Below are 22,500 nucleotides of genomic sequence, written 5' to 3' on the forward strand. Positions count from 1 at the left end.
CTGTCTGTTGACACTCTGTTAACTACAATTTATGTTATATATTTACTACAATTTATGTTTAAAGTTAGGTGTTGGATTTGATGAAGGTGATGTTCATTCATAATTGTTCAAGAACAATGTTACATGCTGAACTTGAATGTCTTGTCATTCACTTCATTTCCTCATTGTCTCATGAATGCCCTACCCCACTCCCTCAGGCATCTTCGCTCCCCTCTCGAAGATCAGCAAGCCCTCCGAGCGACCCAGGGTTCGGCCCCGGCTAAGCTCCACACCTGTCCGGCCCCCGCGTCTCTTGGACGTGTCTCACGTCACCTCTAAGGTCAACACAGGTGAGCCGCACACACTTTTATTCTCCATCCGTCTGATCTCTCAACAGTTCCCCCCCCCATCCTGGAGCGCGTCGCTGACTTCTTTTCAAACAGGTGTTGATGACGCCCCAGGGGGCGGAGAGTGGTTGGCACGCAGGGAAGAGCTGGAGTTATTCCTGTCTCCTTTATTTTGGAAAGTCCTGGCAGAGGTTTGTCTGGCACACACCTGGAGACTGTAAGATAGGATTGCCTCCATTTTAAAGTCTTTATTTATTTATTTATTTATGTATGTATGTATGTATGTATGTATGTATGTATGTATGTATGTACTGTATGTATGTGTCTGAGTACAAAGTGCAGCATTCTAGGCAGCATTTGATTTCTGAGCTTTCACCACTCATGTGCTTGACGGCCTGCTCCCCCTAAACTTAGACTTCTGGCTTTTAAATGCTACACATGATGGCTCTGCCTTTCTCTAGCAACCCTGCCGCTGGGAGTCTCCTCTTTTCCTCCTTTACGATGCACCTTTCTCATCATTTTTATGCTCCTGGCAGCTGATGGCTCTACACTTTATGATGTCTGTCAGCCTGTAAAAAAAAGAGTTTGGCAAAGTGAGCCCTAATGACTGCAAGACCGGTTCAGACACAAGCTCTCGCTCTCCGAGAGAGAAAGGGAGATAGCAGGTATCTGTAGGGTGCTCGGGAGTCGTGCTCAGAACCTTTGGATTTGCATGGGAGCGATGACAGACAGCTCAGTCGCACCTTTTGTGACTCATTCTGCGCCCTGCGGACCTTGGAGCTTTGATGCGGGTGCCGTGTCTTACCCTGACGTTCCCCAGATGTGTGCCTGTCTGCTGGGGGAAAGGCACAGCCCAAGCGGCTGGTCCTCTAGCCTGTTCCATGCCCTTGGGTGTTTTCTTTGTGTCCGATGTGATGGGAATGGAGAAGCCAAAAGGGAGCTGAAGTATTCTGCGAATCCCATTGATTGATTGTCTAATTAAATGGGTTTAATAACAACGTCTTATAGCCAGGTAGCAATTTATCAGGAGAGGAACAGCGAGAGGAGAAGGGAGTTAGAGAAAGTGTGTGTGTGTGTGTGTGTGTGTGTGTGTGTGTGTGTGTGTGTGTGTGTGTGTGTGAGTTCTGTGGGTGTGTGTGAGGGGAGGGGGTGCTGTGTGTTTGTGTGTGTGTGAGAGAGACACAGACCCAGATAGAAAGAGAGCACATCTGTGTGTGTGTGTAGATAGAGAGAGGGCACATCTGTATGTGTGTGAGCATCTCTAGGTGTGTAGATGCATGTTCTACCTGTAGCATATACCTCCTGTCTAGCCTCTGGGTTGGACCTTAAATTGAATATCTAGATATTATTCTCAGAGCACAGCTGGAAGATAATCTTTGAAGAAGGACATTCCATTGCTTCTCATTCATAACCCATAATAACTAGACTAAGACCTCAAGGCCTGATTTTCCCAGTGTGTGGTGATAATTCAGCTGTTTAACATATTTAATTTTGTTTTAAAATGAATAACCTGTGGGCAGGGGCGGAGCTAATGGTTCACTATAGGGGGTGCGACGATCTTTAGTGGGCCCCTATACTGTCAGTGTTTAATCCAAATTCATGTTTTTATTTAGTCCACTTCATATTGTGCTTATTGGAGGCTGAGGCATTTGGTTTATGTCCTGATGACCTAGCCTACCGTTTAGTCTGTGCATCGGGGCAGCTTAGGCCTGCGACGATGCGAACTGTAGTGAAGGCGCGCCTGCAGGTGTAGGCCTACGGCCGTACGCACTGTGCGTACCATCAGGCAAGTCAACGAGAGAGAATGTTCCCTGTGTGTGTTCACACAAAGTTAGCCCACCATAACTTCCCAACTGCTTCACAACTGTGCAGTATCCCATTAACTGCTCGACAATAGGCTATTTACAATTTTCTTTAACATTTGTAAACACGTTGTCAAAATCAACTTTAATGTGAGCAGGAGAGGGAATAATAGCCTAACAAACGCACGCAGCAATTACAGACGTTGGGCTAGGCTACTTGTTGCTTTCTTTTACTATGGTTGCCTGTTATCAACACACAATGTTAAGCTAATTCACTAACTCAAGACTTCAAGGCTATCATGGATATAAAACGTTTTTTGGAAACAATGAAAGGGTGGAGGTAGCAAGGATGGAGGCAGCAAAACTAGAGGAGTTTTTTCAGATGAACAAGGTAGGCAAAATGCTTGTCAAAACGTTAGCATTACATCTGGGTTATACTGAATAATGTTTACTGATGTTAAAGCACGAACGCTGTTTAAAGCCATACACAACGGTAAACTAGAACAAAACTAAAGGTAACTTTACCCTTTATAGGGCCGTATAAAGTTGTCCAAATGAATAGGTCGTTATTAGGCGTTGTTGTTGTATATTGCATATGGATTTTGTACTACAGTAGGCTACTTTTTAGGTGACCAATGCACGAACGAAACCGGGAAACTGACAAATATTAAGCCTTTCAATGTTTTGTTGCGCGCGCTGAGGGGTAGATGGTGCGCTTACCATTCATTCCTGCTGGCGCGCCTGATAGTGACTGCTGTTGTCGCGTCAAGTGCACAGTGTAGGCACAGTGTAGACTAGACCTACATGCTATGTCGCTGATTTTCTGTAGGCTAATAAATGCAGCCTGTAGCATAGGCTACTTCTGCAAACCCAGACCGGTTGTGGGGATCAGTTTCGCTTTTAAAACGCAACAGTGTAGCGAGAGGGAGAGTGCGGGCTATTTAATTTGCAGCATGACAGACGAACTCCCAGTGTGAGCGCACTCTACGGACCAGTGGCATCTTTAGTAGGCCTAACATTTTTCATTATTATTTTCCCCCAGCAATCAGTACAAATAAGCATCGGTAAATATAACAATTAATCAAGATAGATTTGGCCAAAAGTGGGCCCCCTTTGCGGTCGTGGGCCCGGAGCGACCGCCCCCCCTGCCCCCCCCGCTCCCTCCGCTTATGCCTGTGGGGTAGGGAATGTGAGGGATTGTGACTTGTGTTTTAGACAAGAGAGACATGTAAATTGGGTAACAGTTGCAGTGAAGCTTATGAATATAATCAGAAAGCTTTCCATGGGATTTGTACTGCACTTTCATTAGCCCATGGTCTAAAGAGCATTAGAGTTACATTGAGTTGCATCATAAAATTGCCATTGATGTACTTTTTATATGTAGAGTTAAACTAATTTATGTGATACATAAAGGTTTTTGTGAATTCTTTTAAGACAACCAAAGAACGTTGCTAAGCCAAAAAGTCCGAGCAACTGCTCAGTCCTAGCCTGGTTTCTCTTGTGTCAGTGATTTAGTTAATTGAACATTACTCCCCTGAAATAGCCATTGCTGTTTTTTTTCTCTGAAGTAATTTGAGGACCAAGTTCTCTAATGGGTTTCTCACACACAGCCTTAGCTTGGCGGTGGAGACTTGGCTGAAAGCAGGCTATTCTGCCCAGATGAGTTGTGACACATTCTTTCCTGAAAGGGAACATGTAAATGCGCCTATCACAAACAATTACTGCCCACGTCAGATTTATCACACCGGCAAAAAATATCACATTCCCTTATTTGGAACTGGTGCATTATATATTTCTGTACGAGCAAGCAGGAAGCAAGAGCACATCTGTGTTAAGGGTTAATGCAATTAATGTATGTTGAATATACTTGAAGTTAAAGGGACACCAGGCAACGTTTTCGTGTTAATTACTCATCTTCGTAAGTCGGCTTGCAAGTTCAGTGTATCGTACCCGCCGACCGATGCAGGATCAGTTTACATCCTGCATCCACAGCACAGAGGCAGGCTAACGAAACGATTGTTGCAAACGTGTGTATAATGGCAGAGCCGGCGAAAAAGCAGCGAAAACCCTTGACAGAAGATGCAAAGAAAAGGAAAAGAGCTTCAGACCGAGCGAGGGGGAGTTTTGTAGAGAAAAAGCATCAGGCTTGCCTGGTGTCCCTTTAACATCCAGTTTGTTTCAAAAGGTTCAACGCATTGAAACCAATGTAATCTAATATACATATAATACATGTCTCATTTCTATGAACATATTGTAGGTTAATTAGACTACAGAAAAAAGGCAGAAAAGAAAAGCCAGAATCATACCAGCACATGTTCTACTACAGTATATAATGTATTGGCCTCAGAAAAAGATTGTATTCAGGTTGGTCATGGGGCTCTAAATCTCCCATGTCTTATACAGTCCCTATTTAGTAGAGTTTAGATTATCTGCCCGAGCCCGAGCCTCGGGCCGGGTCGGGCCGATATTTCCAGCCACTATCCTCGGGCCGGGCCGGGCCGGGTCCTTGATCAAGCTTGCTTTTCTTTTTTTTCCCTAATCATTAGCCTACTTGGGTGGGGAGCTAAAGCTATGCCATAGTCAGACTCAGAAATATTTTATATTTATCAAAGTAGGCCTAAGTAACAAGTGTATACAAAGTTATACAAGTTAGGCTCAGAGTTACAAAATGTCAATTGTAATGTCATCTGCGCAACACGTGTCACGCGCAGCTTCTCCACTCGCACACATCACACCAGGCCTGCTGTGCTGTAGCCTATTGTGTAGCTTAAGTGCAACGTGAAGCTTGAAGATGTAAAGAAAAAAAATGAAAACAGGAGAAATAACTTCGAGGAAGTTTGGAGAAAAGTCTGAGGTATGCATTTGTCAGGTATGCTTTGTTGCGTGCATTAAGTGCGCACGATGTTCACCTATGACAGCAAAAATACTTTAAGATGAACATGAAGCAGGCTTGCCATGGCAGAAATAATGATAACCAGCCTTCAATGTCCTCTTTTGTCCTCTCAATGTCCTCTAAACGGATTTCTGTAGCTCAAACAGCTCGGAATTGTAGTTGAGAACGTCAGTTATAATGGCCCACATATTTAAAAAATGTCGGGTTTAAATCGGGCTCGGGCTCATAATTACAGTTAATGTGTCGGGCCGGGTCGGGTAGGGTCGGGCTTGATTTTTTGGGCCCAATCTAAGCTCTACTATGTAGGTCAGGGGTTTTCAACTGATTGTGAACCAGGGACCACCATTCTGACTAATTACCTAACGCCAGGAGCACCACTGAATAAAATACTGATTCCCACATTGCAACTACATTACTGGATCTATGGTCAGGGACCACCAGCAATGTCCGCGGACCACTGGTTGAAAACCCCTGATGTAGGTTATTGGTTACTGCTCTTCTTGCATGTTGGGCATCAGGTTCTTCACTGCCCTTCACTGGGATATCCCAGATCATCAGTATATCTAGTTCAAAGGGATGTGGATAAAACATGTTTCTGCAGACAAGTTACAGTTACGTGTCAAAGAATTGAATTGTGTCGAACAACAGAAAAACAGCAGCACTATTAATTCCTTTTAAAACATTTCTGGCATATCTGAAGCTATATTTCCATGTTCTTATGTTGTAATCTCATCCTACTTTTTCAGTTTAGATTGTTTGGCAATGCTTTTGGTCAGCTTTACCTTTGGCCATTTAAAGCCTTTGACCATTGACCATTGCCATTCACCTCTCTCTGACTGAAGTATTTACTCTTTGTATAACAGTGCACATGCACTGCTGTCTTAGCCAGTAGTTCTCTGCTTTAAGACTAGGGCGCAAAGTGTAAGAAGAAATATCCACAAATGTGTGGGTAGGTAGCACGTCCTTAGCTAAGTTTAGCAAATGTTTTACTACCAGTGAACTCCAGCCCCAGTCGCAGCTTTCAACAGATTCCATTTTCATTTGCTAGGCCTACATCTGACAACTCCCTGTTTGTCGGTAGATTTGTCATGGCTCTTTTTAGTTTGTTGTTTTCCCTCTCGGGTAGTCAACTTTTCATCTTTGTTTCCATTTGATGTGTTTTGCCATCCTGTCGGACTTTGTGTTAGTCTCATCACATGTCTTTGTTTTGTGTGTTTGTGTGCGTGGGTTGTGAAAAAGGTTTAGCAGCTATTAAGCTAAAAGACACTTCTACTGATGAAGACAAAGTTGAGTCTCCAGAATCTCAAACAGGTACTGAAAGGAATGTGGGGTGTTGAAATGACCTGAATGATCTGAACATAATGCTACCAACTGTTTGGCAAATATAAAATCCTGTAATTTGCAGTAGCTGCCATTTTATGTTGTTATGTTTTGTGGAGGCGATGTTGTGGAGAAGAAAGATCAAATTGTGCGTAACGAAAACACAGAGCACATTATTTTGTATCGTACTTTGTAATGGTCAGCTGTATTTAGGCAGTCCAAATCCAAGAAAATAAATCTCCTCACTAGTATTTTGCTTCAATTAGCACAAATAAGAATGTGGAACTAATGAATGATTTAGCTCAGTGCATTAGTTCCAGAGAGGCATGACTGGCCTGTGTGCAACCTAATGAATGTTCCCTCATTATTACACGATTCTTTGTTTTTATATTCTCTCTTTCGGAGGGGCGATCTCTGGTGTTACTCTCCCTGTAGTCATGGCTCTGTGCTGCCTATCGTACCAGTGAAGGTCCTTTCACAGCAATATGTATTTCTCCAAAACTGACCCTCTGGCTGATGTACGGCTGTGAATGTGAATGTGAATGTTTAGGTGGATTCCTACCCAAATTATTTACCAATAAAAAACACATGCTCAGACTTGATGTACTCAGAGCCATTTCATCTGAGTTGCGATGTGTCTTTAGTAGCGGTACACTACGGTAAATAGATCTGTGAGGGGGAAACTGGGTAAAGGCAGCAAAGAGCCCAGGGACATATCCAGGGAATTATTGTAGGATTGTAAAAGGTGCTGTGGTGTGTTAAGTAATGTTTTAGATAAATCTACTAGCTGTCGTACCTGCCTGTGTCTGGCTTTGCTTTCTAATTGCTTTCTAATTATTCTTGGACATTTGTGGCTCTGTAGTGCAAATTAGATGCAGTGTATTGCCTAGCTGTTGTGTATAGAGTTAGTTGTTTTTCATGACACTTTTGACCTCCATAGTGCAAATTTGATGCAGTGTGTTGCCTAGTTGTTTTTTTATAGAGTTAGTTGTTTTTCATGACACTTTTGACCTCCATAGTGCAAATTTGATGCAGTGTGTTGCCTAGTTGTTTTGTATAGAGTTAGTTGTTTTTCATGACACTTTTGACCTCCATAGTGCTTTGAGCTCATTCCTTCTTTCTCTTCCAAATGTTCCCCAGGTGCTCTGTCCAGAAGTTGCTCCTCTTCCTCATCGTCTCTGGACTCCAGATATGGCTCAGCAATGCGGTCTCGGCCATTTCCATGGCAACGTCCACCTCTGCGGCCTCGGCAGGAGCGCCAGTCCCTTGGTCGCAGAAGCCCTCAGCCTCCATCTCACCGGCAGCCTCGCCAGTCCCTGAGCACGGCACCCCACACTGGTGATTCACCACAACCATGCACTCAGCACAATGCCACACATTAGGCCACCACGGGACCATGCCAGACTAGTTGTTCGTATATGTTCCTGTTCAAGCATGGAACTGGGTACTGTTGTGTGTTCAGTATTTGAGGATATTAAACGTTTTGTTTTTGGAGAGTACCAAAAGTTTTTGTGAGCAAGAGGTAGACAGACTGATAGTGATGTTTTAGGCATAATTTCTATCACACATCTAACTAACCTCTCCACATCATCTAATCACACATCTAACTAACCTCTCCACATCATCTAATCACACATCTAACTAACCTCTCCCTAACTAACCTCTCCTCATCATCTAATCACACATCTAACTAACCTCTCCTCATCATCTAATCACACATCTAACTAACCTCTCCACATCATCTAATTACACATCTAACTAACCTCTCCTCATCATCTAATCACACATCTAACAAACCTCTCATCATCTAATCACACATCTAACTAACCTCTCCTCATCATCTAATATGCTATGATAACAAGCACATTTAATTTCTCAGTAGGCAGCAGAGGGGCCCTTTCAGAAGTGGTGTTTTGCATTGTCCACAATGGAAAAGCTCCAACAGAGAAGGATGTTTTAACACGATACACAGTGCATAGCATAGCATCACTGTTGGCATGGCAACAGTCAGACAGATTGCAGTATGTCATTCATTCTCCTGTCTATGGGTCTCCGGCTCCTCTTTCTTCCCTCCCATCAGGACCGAGTAGCTGGATGCCCTTGAGCGGAGGCCTGCTGGGCGAGGGCCCTGAGTTCCACCTGGGGGAGAGGGTGCTGGTGGTGGGCCAGAGGACGGGAGTGGTGCGATTCTGTGGCAAGACCAGCTTTGCCCCCGGTGAGTCATCCGGCCTACACAAAGGCCTACACAATTTATATCCTGAGAATTGGACGAGCCATGGGGCTGTGTGTCTTCAGCAGAAGTTTTGCTGATGCTTACCATGCAGACGTCAAGAATTGCATCAGCTTCAGAGTCTTTGGGCGGTCATAGCAACTTATTACAAACATCACATCACATATGAAATGTCATTTTTCATATCATATTTTCATCTTGCAGTTCAAGTCAAATATGAACTCGCATGTCCCTTGATGGTGATTTTCTAATACAACAGATAAATGGAGACTCAGCCAGGCAATGCTTGATAAACCAGGAGCATGGATTTATTAACAATCATGTGCATCAAGGGAGAGCAGACAGATTTTATGTGAAGATTCACCCACATCTCTAATTTAATGGGGAAACAGTGTCTAGTTTAAGCATCGTCGAGGGAGATGTTAAGCTGCATGTTGATAAGGAGCCTCTTCGTCAGGGGAAATGGAAACATAGGAGTGGCAATGAATGTAAGGTGTGGAAAAAAAACATGTTATTATTAACAAACAAAAGTATTAAAAAACAAAAAGTATCAGGTGCAAAGCGCTGCTTTGACTCCAAATCGCTCGCAGCAACAATGAACGCAACATTGTGGGTATCTTGCAGAAAACACAGCCTCCCTACTCTCCTGCCATGGGGATTTCAATAGACCAGGTGCTCTTCTTCTATTTATCAATAGACTCAACTAATTTGGCTTCAGACTCGATACCTATAACCGGTGAAGACGTGGCAACTGAAACTGAAGAAAAAGTGAATAAATATGGAGGACTGACACAAACAGAAATAGTGAAGTAACAGAAGCCATGTGCACCCAGGCTACTGTTAACCAAACCAGCTGATGAATGGAAATAATGAAAAAGTGTATTGTGGATCACACTGTCATGCAGCAGAGCCAGCCCTGCGCTGATGTGATGAGATGTGAACACACTGACAGCGTCATGCTGCAGTCACTGATTATTTGGAAAAGACACTTTATCTGGTGACACAGAGAATATAGAGGAACTAAGAGTGGCCCTTTGATGTGTAACTGACAGAGTACACAAATCCTTCTTTGAGAACTTCTAATTATGAGACACAAGATATAAGAACTATATGAATATCACACACATAACACATAGCAAAAAGATGAATACCATGCAAGAATTATAAGAATAGTTATTTAGAATTAAAAGAAAAATATCACATTACTTTACATTACATTTGGTTGTGGTTCCAGAGATTCCTTATGTCATTATGTCCATGGGCAGAACAAAGTGGGTTCATTTAAAGATAAATGTGGATTCTCTTGGAGCCATCTGAGAATTTTATGATTTTATTCTATAAATACCAGCTTGTTAGGAACATGGTGCATGATGGACCCAACAGCGTCAGTGTCATTTAATGTAGTTTTATAGATCTGTTTTTCTAGGCAAGGTAACGTCTACCTATCTCTCTGCTCTCAGATTTGCATTTGGGGATTTTCCTATATTTAGATGGCAGCATCTCGGCACTTTTGCTTAGATTTGTTATGTACGACATTTCCCACCCAGACAACCCACAACATTGTTCAAATGGTATCTGTCATGATAACACAATGTTGATTACCGTGCCAAAATAGCTTTAGTTTAGTTTTTAATTTACTCACTCTGATTACCTTCATATTATTGGATTTTCTTTTTCTGGTCACTGGCTTGCTGTAAATGAAAAAGTAACTATCAGTTCAAGATTTTTTGAGTCAATGAAGCCAGAAATGCAGTGACTTGAGTCAGAGAAAAAAATTTGGAGAGAAAGCAGTTTTATTGATATTCTTGACCTACACAGTCACCTTCAAATTCTGCCAAGAATGGAGTCATGTCTTAGTGATTTTTAGATTTCATGCTGCAATACATTTTCCCTCAGCTGATGACCACAATTTTCTATTTGTAGAGAGCCAATAACTTTAATAAATGTCTAGTTTGTCAAAATAAATTACAGTTTTTGTCAGATAAGAAGTAAGAAATAAGCCAAATAGAGAAAGAAAACATTAATATCCATTTCTTTCATTTAGCTCATAGTATTTGGTATTTTTCATAGCTTTGGGCCCAGGTTTTTCAGTTGTATTATTTATCACATCATGTCTCCATTGCAGTATCTTTACTCTGTAAGACCTTTAGTTCATTACAATGTGGGCCAGAAAGAATTAATGAAAAAGATTTTCAACAGGCTTTTAAAATGAACATGTCTAGTTTAGGTGAGCGAAAACTGCAGACAGAAATATCCCTTTTGGGGTCCTGGTGTTCAGATTCAGAGAGATTTATTCATCACATACACAGTTATAACAGTATATAACAAGTAGTGAAATGTAAGCCTGGTTAGCTTCATGACTGTGTTAAATAGAAAGAATCTAAGTAAAACCGATACAAGATTAAAAACAGAAGTTAATAATAAATAATTAAATAAAAATAAAGTGACATGAATAATAATAATAATAATAATAATAATAATAATAATAATAATAATAATAATGTTATTCAAATGGGATAGAGTCCAAGGAATTCATTAGAGTAGGCATGTCCATGTTGAGGAGTCTAATGGCCTGAGGGAAATAGCCTTTTCTTAGTCTCTCAGTTTTGGCCATCAAACTGCAGAAGCACTTGTCTGACTTCAACAAACTGAACAGGCAGTTACTGGGATGGGTGGAGTCCTTTATGATTTTAGTGGCTTCGTTGTCTGGCCTTTTTAACCTGAGCTTGGATGTGAGTAGCCCAGGTCAGGTCCTCAGAGATGTACTCCCATTTATTTAAAACCACTAACTCTCTCTACCTGTATATTCCATCAATCAAGAGAGGGGTGTAAGTCTGCTGCTGCCTCCTTCTGAAGTCTTCAGTTAGCTCTTTGGTTTTGAAGACATTCAGCTGGAGACAGTTTGCCTGACACCAGGCAATCAGCTTTTTCACCTCTTCCAAGAAGGCAGTCTCATTGTTGTTGGAGATGAGGCCCAGGACTACTGTATCATCAGCAAACTTAATGATGGAAGTGGAGCTATGAGATGACACACAGTCATAAGTGTAGAGAGAGTAGAGCAGTGGACTCAAGACACAGCCCTGTGGAGCTCCTGTGTTCAGAATAATGGAGTTAGAGGTGAGCTGGCCCATTCTCACTACCTGGGGTCTGCCAGTAAGAAAGTTCAAAACCCAGTCACAGAGGGAGGTGTTTAGTCCAAGATCTTAGAGTCCAGCATGTGAGGAGCAATAGTGTTGAAAGCTGAACTATAATCAATAAACAGCAGCCTCACATAATTCCCTTTTCCACTGTCAATATGCGGGTGGTATGAAGGACATGAGAGATGGCATCCTCAGTAGATCTATTAGATCGGTAAGCAAATTGCAGTGGGTCAATAGTGTTGGGGATGGAGGAGCAGATTATGTTTTTAATAAGTCTCTCAGACTCTCACTCACAAGTGATGTGAGGGCTACAGGTTGATAGTCGTTCAGGTATGAGGGCTTGTTATTTTTTGGCACAGGGACTATAACTGATTGTTTAAAACAAGTCTGGACCACTGACTGAGCTAAAGAGTCATTGAGATACAGTAGATATAAACACTCCAGACAGCTGATCAGCACAGGATCTCCACACGCAACCAGAGATGCCGTCAGGGCCGACTGCCTTCCTGATGTTAACTCGTTTCAAAGCATTCTGAACCTCGTCCTCTGACACGGAGGTCACATACTCATCTCTGACTAAGCTGCTCCTCAACGCAGCTGACGTTGGTGGTATTGCGTGAGCCGTGAACCTCCTCGAAACGTGCATAAAAGGAGTTCAACTCAGCAGTTCAGAGAAGATGTGATGTGGTGTAAAGCACACACTAAAACATTGGCCGTAGAGCATGAGATGTTCCCAAAATAACTAATGGTAAGATGTTGGCTTCTTTTTTTACCATCCTTTTTTTTCTACTGTCTGAGTGGACCTAACTATGTCTATGAGCTAGAGCTGTGCAAGACTTGCTTATCACCTTAGAGAGATACTGGGAGGGTGCTGATGTATGCGTTTCTTTGTGCTGAGCAGATTTTCACTGAACTTTCAAAGGTCCCGCAGGGAATGCAGTAAATGCAGACAATTGTGTGTGTGTGTGTGTGTGTGGGGGGGTTAAATCCCAAAGTCCGGACTCACAGACTCTGGTGCGCGTTCTCGCGAAATTCGTAAGGGCTTAGGGCTGTCTCAATGTCGAATTTCAAAGGGTGTGAGGGTTTGAGTACACACTTACGAGCCCTTTCTGTGAGTCTGCATCGGTGCAGACTTCACCAAAGGGAATTACCCACAGTTCAAAGCGTGGGTAATGCAATGTCTTTGTTATTAAACATCGTGAAGTGCTGTCCCAATCCCATTTATACCTATATGAGCCCATGTGGTCTCACACACTCACTCACTTAGCACCTTAGATCAATTAAGTCTGTGAGTCTTTAGTCCTTAGTCCTCAGAGCTCACTTTGGGGTTGGCCCTGTGTGTGTGTGGAATCAAAGCGTCCATGTTTGTGCTTTTCTTAAATACCATTCCAGGTTTTAGGCTGTAGGCTAAAGGAGAGCTGGGGTCTTGCCATCTTACCAAAGTTGTCAGTGTACAGTGTATAGCCTTGAGGATTGTGTACAGTGAATAGCCTTGAGGATTGTGTACAGTGAATAGCCTTGAGGACTGTGTGATCTCTGGTTAGGCATCATTCTTTTTGTCATTACATAATGGTTTTATATACCAGATCCCTGACTACCAGCTTGAAATAAAGTCTCCTGACATGATGTTGCTATCCAACAAGCTTTGATTTAAATTAATATTTCGTGACGGGAGTCAACTTAAATACTGTAGGTAGTTCTCTTCAAGAGACTGCGGCCAGGAGACGAATGTGTCCAGCCTCTTCTTCTCAAATGTTAGTTCAGTCCTTTCATGCCCTCTCTCTGAAGGTTCATGCCCACTTATGCAGTCCCTGGCTCTTCTGTCGCTGATTGCTGTAGCCACGCTGGCGTTTTGAGTTGAGTGCACTGCGCTGTTGAAATACTCTGCAATCATTCCTGTCTTTGAGCTCATTACTTTCCTTGAAGAGCTCATTTGAGCACCACCTTTTGTGCATGGCTACTTGCCTGTATCTCTGCAAGATTTAACGGAGAGTTTCACAAGTTTGAATTTGATTGAACATTTGTGTTGTCAGGGTTTTGGTTGGGCATTGAATTGGACAAACCAAGCGGAAAGAACGACGGCTCTGTTGGAGGTGTGAGGTACTTCAAGTGTCCCTCAAAGCATGGGGTCTTTGCTCCTCCGTCACGCGTGCAGAGGTATGTCTTCTGTCCATTCAACTCACTTCAACAATCACTCCGAACAAAATTGTTTTCACCTGATGGTCTTTGAAAATTGTAAATGTTTTTAGTTTGCCATCTGTGTGTATTTCATGGTAATGTGGTGGGGAAAAAAGAATATTGGGCTGTATTGCAAGGCAGCACATTTAAAGAGTAAATGAAAGCTTATGGTTGAATTTCAGTTGTAAAAAATGGTGTCATTTAAAAATGATGAATGATTCTGTATGACGGCGTTACATTCACAAGGAACTTCTCAAGCCCAGGGGGGAGAGCAGAAAGAGGCTAGCACAGCATCACAGTGTTAGAGAAGGACAGCACACTAAGCACCATCTCAATGTAAACTAGCACAGCATCACAGTGTTAGAGAAGGACAGCACACTAAGCACCATCTCAATGTAAACTAGCACAGCATCACAGTGTTAGAGAAGGACAGCACACTAAGCACCATCTCAATGTAAACTAGCACAGCATCACAGTGTTAGAGAAGGACAGCACACTAAGCACCATCTCAATGTAAACTAGCACAGCATCACAGTGTTAGAGAAGGACAGCCCACTAAGCACCATCTCAATGTAAACTAGCACAGCATCACAGTGTTAGAGAAGGACAGCACACTAAGCACCATCTCAATGTAAACTAGCACAGCATCACCGTGTTAGAGAAGGACAGCACACTAAGCACCATCTCAATGTAAACTAGCACAGCATCACCGTGTTAGAGAAGGACAGCACACTAAGCACCATCTCAATGTAAACTAGCACAGCATCACCGTGTTAGAGAAGGACAGCACACTAAGCACCATCTCAATGTAAACTAGCACAGCATCACCGTGTTCGAGAAGGACAGCACACTAAGCACCATCTCAATGTAAACTAGCACAGCATCACCGTGTTAGAGAAGGACAGCACACTAAGCACCATCTCAATGTAAACTAGCACAGCATCACCGTGTTAGAGAAGGACAGCACATTAAGCACCAACTCAATGTAAACTAGCACAGCATCACAGTGTTAGAGAAGAACAGCACACTAAGCACCATCTCAATGTAAACTAGCACAGCATCACAGTGTTAGAGAAGAACAGCACACTAAGCACCAACTCAATGTAAACTAGCACAGCATCACAGTGTTAGAGAAGAACAGCACACTAAGCACCAACTCAATGTAAACTCAGGCCCCATAGTTTTTAATTTCCTATGCCAGTATTCTCTCCTTATTCTGTCGCTTGTCATCGCAATGACAAGCGACGCCTGTTTTTTAATCTCCCGCTTTCCTTGAGTCTGTGTTTATATTTATGTGCTTCACTCTGAGGTGGTGCCCTCACGTCACGTCTTGTCACTCATGCGGTCCAACGTCTTTTCATCCTGGCTCACCTGAGGTGCTTTGAGCTACTCTCCAGTGCTCCTCCACTATTTCTTTTCAAAGTATATTTTTTGGGGGCTTTTGACTCTATTTTTGACAGGAAGTGAGTGGGAGAGAGAGATGGGGCGGGATTGGGAAATGACCCGGGTCAGACTTAAACCCAGGTCCCCATGGGCACTTGGACCCATATATGGTACGGGCGCTGTAGCCAGCTGCACCACAGCTCCCCCATCCATTGTTTTTAGATGGCCTTTCTTCTCAGTTCCCCTCATTCTGTCCTGAGTGCAGGACTGTGTTTTTACTACTCTTTCCCATTTGTTCCTTTGGAGATTTGTTTTAAATAGACCTTATGCACAAAAAACTCTTCAGGTAGCGTATGTGTTTCCGGTGGAGTGTTAGCTGTGTTGTAACGGCAACTTCTGTTATATTCTGCTCCTTACATGTTCACTCCAACAATGAAAACGTTGTTTACCCAATAATAACAATTTTAACACTTAAAACCATAAAACCTTTTACATCGTAACGTGGTGATTCACTAGGTCCAACAACCAACCGGGTCCGTGTAGACACAAATTACATTAACAATAGCGGCAGGTTAAAACACACCTGGCTCCACAACAACAACAACAAATGAGCTACCTGAAGGAAGAAGTAGAAGGAAAAAAAGGAAATGTGTTTGTTTTTCTGAAACTGAAAAGAAAATTGGATAAATCAAGTCCAGTAGTTTCTCAGTGTCTTTGTTTTTCTCTCTCTTTCTCTTTCTCTCTCTCTCTCCATAAACCTTTTTAGTTTTTGACTTTGTCAACCTACTTTGCTTAAGTGCTCTCAAAACTATTCAGATCTCCATTCTCAACATTTGTAAATAAGACAGATCATTCACTCACGTTTGTTGCATATCTGACACAACAACTGAAAATAAGCCTTCTCCACATGTAGTGGTTATGACAACAACTTCCTGTTGGTGGAAATGACACTGACTCTAAGCGCCTGTCCTCCCTTTTCAATCAGGATTCACGGCTCGGTGGACTGCTTGTCTGAGCTGTCCTCCTCTCGACTCAGTCACCCGACGACAGGTGAGCTTCTCTCTTTGACTTCACTTTCACTTTTTAACAGGCTTGAAAGTCATGTAAAATTAAATGAAGATGCCTTCTCTGTTGGTATTTATTTTGCTGCATCCGTACAGGAATACGCCGGAGTTTCAGTACATCAACAGCCATCTCCACACCTAAGGAACAAAATCGTAAAAGTCCAGTCAGCAGGTATTCAGCTTTACATCACCGGCTGTGTTTACATTGGACAGCAATAATCTGACCATTGATCTTATTCTAAGTAAGACAATATTTAGATTACGGTGTTTACATTAGTTAGCTGTTAAAATATTTCATTCATGTTTGTTACAGATTGTAGTCCAGTGAATAACAAATAATTCACATTACAGGACTTACCTGTCCATAGGTATGTGTCACAGAATTCTGCCAAAACTTCAAAAGGTCATGCATATCTAAATACTGTGACCTAGATTGGAACACTCCATGTTTCCACTCGATAATTGTGCATTCCCATTATGGCCGTATTGGGGTTAAAGTAATGAGAAAATGCTGTTTACACGATGGTGCCTTATTAAGAATATTGTCTTTAATCGGGTTGATATCAGAATATTACTGTCCATGTAAACATAGTCATTGAGTGATGCAATTACTAATTTGTGTTTACATTGTGCTGTGTGAAGACCTATTGGATCATCTGTTTATAATTCATATAAATTGAAAGATGTTTTTCTTTTTCTGTCTATTTTAATTGGTCTTGGTCTATTTAATGACCCTTCCCTGTCTCTCTGCTTTTTGTCCTTTTTTGTTCTGCCGTACTTGTTCATTTCACAGGAACCGCTCAAGCAGTGTTAGACGTCGCTGGAGCACAGCGAGTGCTGGCTATGGTATGGAGGCCTCAGGCCGTCGCCCAAGCAGCACCGGAGGTGCCACCACCACCACCAACACCACCACCACCTCCTCCAACTCAGACAAGATGGTCAAACTCCACGTGGGCATGCAGGTCCTGCTGAGCAGTGCCAGTGAGATGGGCACCATTCGCTACGTGGGCACCGCTGACTTTGCCCCGGGCATGTGGCTGGGGCTGGAGCTGCGCAGTCCTCGGGGCAAGAACGACGGCTCTGTGGACGGCCGCCGCTACTTCAGCTGCCGGTCAGGCTACGGTGTGCTGGTGCGTCCCAGCCGCATCACGTACCGGGGCATCAGTGGTGCCAAGCTCATGGATGAGTCCAGCTGAGCCAGTCTTGTCCACCATCGTCCGCTAGAGCAAGGCCTTGCACTGTAGTATGCTCTCCTTTTGTTTTGATGTGAACTTCTGTGTGAGCCCTTCATCATTGTCTTTCTGTGCTGTTACTGACTAACATGGCGAGACATTCCTGATAGAATAGCACTAAGGAAACCGAGCACTACCTATTAACAGACTACAGTGGAAATGAAGTTTCTTTAAAGATTAAAACGGTTCCCCTATCTTCAGGTATGTGCCTGTGCAATAATGCCCTTGGGGTTCCTATTTTAGTATTTACACTAGGAATTAACTTTACTTTCTGAAAGATAGCATGACAATTCTTGAAAATGAACTGATCAAAATGAGTTGACTTGATTTTTCTCTCATTTCAGAGTGAAATGAGGTCAATGATTTAGTGCATATGAGAATGAAGCTAAGCACTTTATTGAAGAGAACAGAAACCTCGGAGTCCAAGACGATGGTTTTGAATGTTGATGAGTTGAACACTAAGGAATTGGAGAGGCAATACATGAATGTACGGGGTTTCTGCACAGAAAAGGGTATATTTTTACACTGATGACGGAGTGTTTTTGGATAGTCTTGAACTCTGTTAATAGTAGCATTGCCTTCAATTTAAGTGATGCATCAGTGTCCATGACTGTATATTTTATGTGGGTTTACCAAATTCTTGCACTTGTGAAGATGACAATATTGGCCAATAGGGTAGGTCATTACATAGCACTTTAACATTGCTAAAACATTCCTGAACACACATCGCTGACCATCATCATCATCTTCTCTGCTCTTCTCCAACAAGCAGGCGATGCTTCAGAAAAGTCCGAAAATGTGTGTGAGTGTGGCTACTGTGACGCTTCTCAAGTCATCGAATGAGCTCATTGGCTTGCTTTAGTTAGAATGGCTTGTGAAGACGTCATAACTTGGAACGTAACAGTTAAAGTGAGGTTTGAATGGGCTTGATTAAGATCCTGCCACCTTCTCTGGTGGGGGGGCGTGGGGGAGGGGATGGGTTCCCATGGTTTCATTTGTATCAGTGTTGAATGTTGGGTATCTTTGCGTCCATACGTTTAGGGTATTTTGCAGGGTAAAGATGGAATGTTGGTGTGTTGTGGTTTTTACAATTCAGTAATATTGTAAAGAAGTGGGTCTGTTATGATTTTTATTTTTGTCTTGTTTGTATGTCATCATCAGTTGCAAGAAATTAAGTCCAAGGCAATGGAACATTTGGAGGTGTTATTTCTCATATTGTAAAAAGGGTGTTTGTAAGAAATATCACAAATAAATAAACTATCTTTTCCCAGCACACTGTCTGCATTTGTCTGTGTTGTCTGGACACAATATTTGTTATGGCTTGTAGTAGTAGTAGTTATAATTTCACAAGCTAGTTTGAGGTAATGTTTTTTTAACCAAGCAGTAGATTTTATAGAGCAATTTATTAGTTTTCTCACCAATGAGGGTCAACTTACATGGTTTTACCAGAGACATAGTACAATAGTTTAATTACTATACAAATTTTACAAGGGCAGCTCTGTCCCAATAGGAGATGGCTTAAAATAAACTTGAAAATGCAAACATGCTCTCCATTCACCTGGAGAATTAATTAATAAACCAATAAGAAAAGTAAATGATGGAATGGCTGCTTGCATCACCTGTACATAAAATCCATCTATTATTTTCTCTCAAAGCCTTTATTAATGACCCATTATCACAGAAGGTAATCTCATACGTCCAACACAAGTGTTTCTGTGTAATAAACTGAATGTCCTGGCAGAGATGCGTAGTATCCTTTCTCTTTATTACATCTGCTGCGTACTGATGGTCAAGACCTTAATTCCCACTGACGAAATGTAATAAATGTGTAATGTGTCAATCACACACAGGTGACAAAATTGTCAGAGAGATTGAGGAATAAATATTGAGAAAGTGCTGGAACTATTTATGTCAGGGAGATGAGAATTTGAAAGGTTGAATTAGCGATACAGACCATCCAGTTTAATAGTACATTGAAAAATTTGCTGAGGCCTTATCTCTTGATTTAGGGCTGATACCACTTCCTGGAATGGTATTTTTGTTATGTTCAACAGACACAGGTGAATTACTGCATTGGGACATAGCTTTTTAACAGACAGTTACAAATCTTATTTATATATATATTATTTCCATTTTAAGGAAAACATTCAATTATTCAATAGTTTCTCTTCGATAGAAATTATGAAAAATATGTAAGCTCAATATCTGATATATTAAAACACACTTAAAGGGTAACTACACAACAATGTCAAAATTAGGCTGTTGGAAAAGACAGATATTTTAGACATTAGTACAGGTAATGGTTTCATAAAGTGTGCCTCTGGCAAGAATGCTTACTCAACTGCTTGAGACAGAACAACCAAGATCCAAGCAAAAGTAATTGACATCTTTTCAATGCTTTCTATTTACATAAGTTGAATTTCATGAAAATATGACTGTTTTGATATCCATCCATTTTCAATGATCACTTGTACACAAAAATACACTCTTTAGAAACAGGGCCGATATGGACCCACTCTTAGTATCAAGATACATGTTCAACATACTGGAAAAAGCTTGCTGTAGTTTTCCACTCAACCCGTCCATTCAGCAGTGCCCCTTTAGAAGTGTTTTAATTCAATTTAATGTTGGACTTACATTTTTAACCCAACAGAGCTAAAAAAATATGGAATGCTACCATTAATAATTTACAGAGCTTCCAAATAATAAATAAACAAATGCATAAATAAACAAGCAAGCAAGCAAATATCAACAAACAAACACATCTTTTTCTCAAAGATAAAAGTGCCTCTGGCATCCTGCAGTCTTGAGATGAGCAGGTCGCATCCTAGTGAAAGTGAGCGCATGTGATTGGTCCTTCTTTAAAATAAAAATGTCCTGACCCCCCGACTTTCAATCTAACAGAGCTCCAGAAGGGAGTGATACAGAAAGCCACCAGCTGTGTGTCATCATCAGACCTGATTATTAATCATAAAATAACGACACTGATTAAAAAAAAGAAAAAGAAAAATTCCACATAGCCATTGGCATTGCCCTTATCCCTTACCAGTGAACAGTCTGATCTAGATAATCTTTTTAAGTGGATAGAAAAAGGGCTGAACACGGCTTCACGGGTTTACAGGTCTCAGGTCAGGGAGTAGGGGAATTGAGATGGGCAAGCAGAACAGAACAACCCTCTCGGCAACGGCACAGTGTTGGCACAGGATGATTGACCTTTGACCTAGGACTGTGATGAGGGGAGGGGGGTAGGCTGTTAAAGTACAGTGGCATTGTGCCCCTCCATCGTGGGCAACCTGGAGTCTTGCACCGTCCCCTTGGTGACCAGGAGTGGGCGGCTTTCCTCGGGGTTCCCTGTGCGGCCGAGAGAGAGGGGTCTCTGCGCTCCAGGGAGAGGAGGTGGGGGCTGCGGCGTGGGCACTGCCAGGGGCATGGGCATAGGCGACTCCATGGGCAGGCCCTGCTCCTGGTACCCGTAGCCGATGTTGCCACAGGGGAAGCGGCGCAGTCTGTAGAGCGGCACTGGGGGCAGGGCGGCCGAATCCAGGAGCAGAGGAGTCTGGGTCATGCCAGGGGGAGGGGGAGGAGGCAGCAGGGGCCGGCAGAGACCCTGTTGCTGCTGATGGAACTGGATCTGCTGCTGCTGCTGCTGCTGTTGTTGCTGTTGCTGCTGCTGCTGCTGCTGCTGCTGAAGGAACTGAATCTGCTGCTGCTTGTGCTGATGCTGCAGGCCCAGCGGGTCGGCCACTGTCCTGCCCGTGTGCTCCTGACCTTCTCCAGGCACCCGCCCACTGTTCGCCTGCCTCTGCTGCTGCTGCTGCTGCTGTTGTTGTTGCTGCCTCTGCTGCTGCAGGAACCAGGAGCCGTAGGTGGGGTTCCACAGGTTGGTGGGCTTCCCGTTGCGACTGTCCTTCTCGGTCGGGTGCATCTGGGTAAAGGCCAGGTTGACGTGGCCTCCGTCTGGGGTGGACGTCATGGTGGACTGACCCACGGAGGACGCGGTGGTGTTGGAGCACAGGGTAATGTGGGAGAGTGGGACATGCTGTTTGGTCGGAGGCTGGGCAGGAGAGGTCAGGACCGTGGCCGGCTTGGGCTCGGACAGGTGGTGTCCGGGCAGCAGCAGGGCTTCGCCCATCTTCCTGGCCTCCTCACAGTGGTTGGGTGGGGTCTCGGCTCCCTCCGGCGGGCCCTGGGCAGCCACCAGCAGGGACGGGTTGGAGGGGTCATCTGGATGCAAGGCTACGCGCTCCTCCTCTTCAGAGATGGGACCGTACTCCACAGCCAGAGGCGCGGTCACTACCTCGGGGTCCTGCAAAGAGTGAATCAGAGGTTGCACTTCAGCGCCATGTTTTCTTTCCGTAGAAATGTAGGAATGAGAAATAAAATAGATGCAACGAGAACCAAAATCTTTTTAAAACTCTATACGTACTCCACAAACATAATGCAGCCTGTACATCCAACAGAAAAGAGCTTATAAACATTTCAAGGACAAACTCACTAAAGGATTTCTTTCCTAGATAGGTTTTCTGCTCTAAATAATTCACTAGACCCAGTACCTGCAAGCAGAAGTCAATCCTCTCAAGGATGGTGCAGAAATTTGGTCGGTCTTCGGGTTGATGCTGCCAGCTTTGTGTCATTATCCGATACCTGGTCATAAAACACACACACACACACACACACACACATACACACACACACACACACACACACACCCCCACACACACACACACACACACACCGTTTTTAGGTATCAATGAGTGATTTTATGAGTGTTAACTGAATGTAAATACACAATAGCTAACCAGCCCAAAAGTGATTGCATCAGCCCTAGATGTAATTACCATTGTGATTTGAAATGCATAATTAAAACAACCCATACAATGATAATTCCTGGTCCTGTGAACAAAGCAATGCTGAAGAGTGTAAATGTAAATT

At 43.0% G+C, this 22,500-nt stretch overlaps 2 protein-coding genes across 9 annotated transcripts in view; one reads left to right on the forward strand and one right to left on the reverse strand.

Annotated features, from left to right (window-relative positions):
* The window catches only part of LOC143138938 (CAP-Gly domain-containing linker protein 4), a 38,418-nt gene extending 19,577 nt beyond the window's left edge, over positions 1-18,841 (forward strand). For 6 of the 8 annotated variants that reach the window (XM_076299429.1, XM_076299432.1, XM_076299433.1 and 3 more), the window contains 8 exons: positions 198-329; positions 6,261-6,332; positions 7,482-7,679; positions 8,422-8,556; positions 13,745-13,868; positions 16,258-16,322; positions 16,433-16,508; positions 17,130-18,841. In XM_076299429.1, coding sequence (XP_076155544.1) covers positions 198-329; positions 6,261-6,332; positions 7,482-7,679; positions 8,422-8,556; positions 13,745-13,868; positions 16,258-16,322; positions 16,433-16,508; positions 17,130-17,532 — 1,205 coding nt within the window. In that variant the 3' untranslated portion in view covers positions 17,533-18,841. The remainder of the gene's footprint in view (positions 1-197; positions 330-6,260; positions 6,333-7,481; positions 7,680-8,421; positions 8,557-13,744; positions 13,869-16,257; positions 16,323-16,432; positions 16,509-17,129) is intronic. The other 2 variants (XR_012990305.1, XM_076299431.1) reach the window with 2 other exon arrangements.
* A 159-nt stretch (positions 18,842-19,000) lies between these two features.
* The window catches only part of alk (ALK receptor tyrosine kinase), a 51,485-nt gene continuing 47,985 nt past the window's right edge, over positions 19,001-22,500 (reverse strand). The window contains exons 24-25 of the mRNA XM_076299793.1: positions 22,122-22,212; positions 19,001-21,874 (exon numbers count right to left, since the gene is read on the reverse strand). Of these exons, the coding sequence (XP_076155908.1) occupies positions 20,822-21,874; positions 22,122-22,212 (1,144 nt within the window). The 3' untranslated portion in view covers positions 19,001-20,821. The remainder of the gene's footprint in view (positions 21,875-22,121; positions 22,213-22,500) is intronic.

This window comes from Alosa pseudoharengus, unplaced genomic scaffold (assembly GCF_046254945.1).
Source record: "Alosa pseudoharengus isolate Yale_2024_CS ecotype anadromous, Long Island Sound unplaced genomic scaffold, YU_APseudo_1.1 YU_APseudo_1.1_scf_22, whole genome shotgun sequence".
Classification (NCBI taxonomy): domain Eukaryota; kingdom Metazoa; phylum Chordata; class Actinopteri; order Clupeiformes; family Clupeidae; genus Alosa; species Alosa pseudoharengus.